This window comes from Penaeus monodon, chromosome 32 (genome assembly GCF_015228065.2).
Source record: "Penaeus monodon isolate SGIC_2016 chromosome 32, NSTDA_Pmon_1, whole genome shotgun sequence".
Taxonomy (NCBI): Eukaryota; Metazoa; Arthropoda; class Malacostraca; order Decapoda; family Penaeidae; genus Penaeus; species Penaeus monodon.
Window position 1 is genome coordinate 15,975,988 of NC_051417.1, and position 1,704 is coordinate 15,977,691.

At 33.7% G+C, this 1,704-nt stretch overlaps 1 protein-coding gene across 1 annotated transcript in view; it reads right to left on the minus strand.

Moving 5' to 3' along the window:
* LOC119593679 (carbohydrate sulfotransferase 11-like) overlaps window positions 1–1,704 on the minus strand; it is a 7,331-nt gene that overhangs the window by 384 nt on the left and 5,243 nt on the right. Inside the window, exon 4 of the mRNA XM_037942636.1 lies at window positions 825–998. Within this exon, the coding sequence (XP_037798564.1) occupies window positions 825–998 (174 nt within the window). The remainder of the gene's footprint in view (window positions 1–824; window positions 999–1,704) is intronic.

Consider the following 1,704-nt stretch of genomic DNA (forward strand, 5'->3'; position numbering starts at 1 on the left):
GGTTAGTGAAGTAATATTTTGTGGTTGTGGGGAAAAAAGGATTATAACATTTTGGGGATATTAACGGTAATGATTATGATCAGAGAGATTGAAAGATGTGCGTATTTCGATTGAGGAGAATGCGGAAAAGTAGGAGAGATACAAGTTTTATTTTGATTAGATGTTACGAATAGTAAGAACAGTCGTTATGCAAATCCTCGCATGATATAGTAATAAGAAATGGCCAACATAGTAAATCAATTACTGGAAACGGTAGTAGTATGAACCCTAAAAACATAAATAATTTTCCTAATCAAAATTTTAACATTCTTTATAGCATGAGCTGCACTTTTCCACTTAGGATAATACATGCCCTGTGTGTATATTCACTTGCGTGTGTGTACGCAGAATATGTCAGCACGAGTATGTATATGAATAGATATGTGTGCAGACACGATAAGAAAATATAGTTTCATTGTTCAATTGCATTACAACCGAACTATATCTTGTACTATTTTTGCATGCTTTTTCTGTGTCATCTCTCCACACTCTTTAATTAATTTTATTGTTTGATTCCAGTGGTTCACTAATTATAGACATGAAATATGAGACATTCCATATATACAATTTCTTTTAGATTCAAATTAATTTCAAGGGCTGAACTGACTGACCCTTCGGATGACCAATGATCTTATTAAGGAAAGACACTGGGCCTACAGTGCACCCTAGACTGCACATATCCTATGCCTACGACATCATTATCAAGACAGACCAAATTACTGAAAACGCGTTGAGAATGAAATATAAAAAAATGCAACACCAGCAAGGGTACCGAAGCGACTAACCTGAAATATTTGCTGAAGTCTTTCTTCCTTGTACTTTTGTTTTTCCTCAGATGAGGGTTGGACGGGATGCCCAGCTTCTGGAAGACGTATTCTAAATCCTCTGACATCGTCTCCAGTTTGATAATGTAGTCGTACTTGAAGCCACAAGGAGCGCACAATTCAGTGTATTTTCCCCTGTTAACAAGAGTGAATGGAATTAAAATCTGTTGGTAGGAAATAAAAGGGATTGAAACCTGTTATCAAGAAGCGTAAGAGGGATTAAAGTTTATTAATAAGAAGAATAAAAGGTGTGTTATTTATTATTAAGAAAAGTAAGGGGAAATGAAGTCTTTTAGTAAGAAGTAGAAGGAATTAAAATCTATTATTTAATAAGAAGGAATAAAACTATAAAAAAAGTCTCAGGGTTGGTAAAAGTCTTTAGATTTTAAGTGTACTGATAACCGATGTTGAGTAAAAGAAGATGATTTCATCCTGAAATTTAACGCCATGAACGAATGATTTGGTTCCCAGTTTGGATGACAATTGCTATGGATATTTAAAGAATATCCGCAATATTGTATGACTTATGCTATTCTTACAATACATTTGTCTAGATATGAAATAGGTAAAACGTTCACATTGTTATTTTCAAAAATATGATATAAAATCATTATAAACTACCGTAAATCCCGGCATACATACAGATAAACATCAATAATATCCAAAGTTATAATGGACCTATAGAATATACAACAATATATATATCATCATACAGTCTCAACGTTCATAATATACTATGGATGTGTAGATAAGCATTTCGCGGTGAGTATCCATTTCCCATTAATGCTGATAGATAGACGGCAGCTAACCTAGTGCAACAATAGACCCATCCTGATATGTC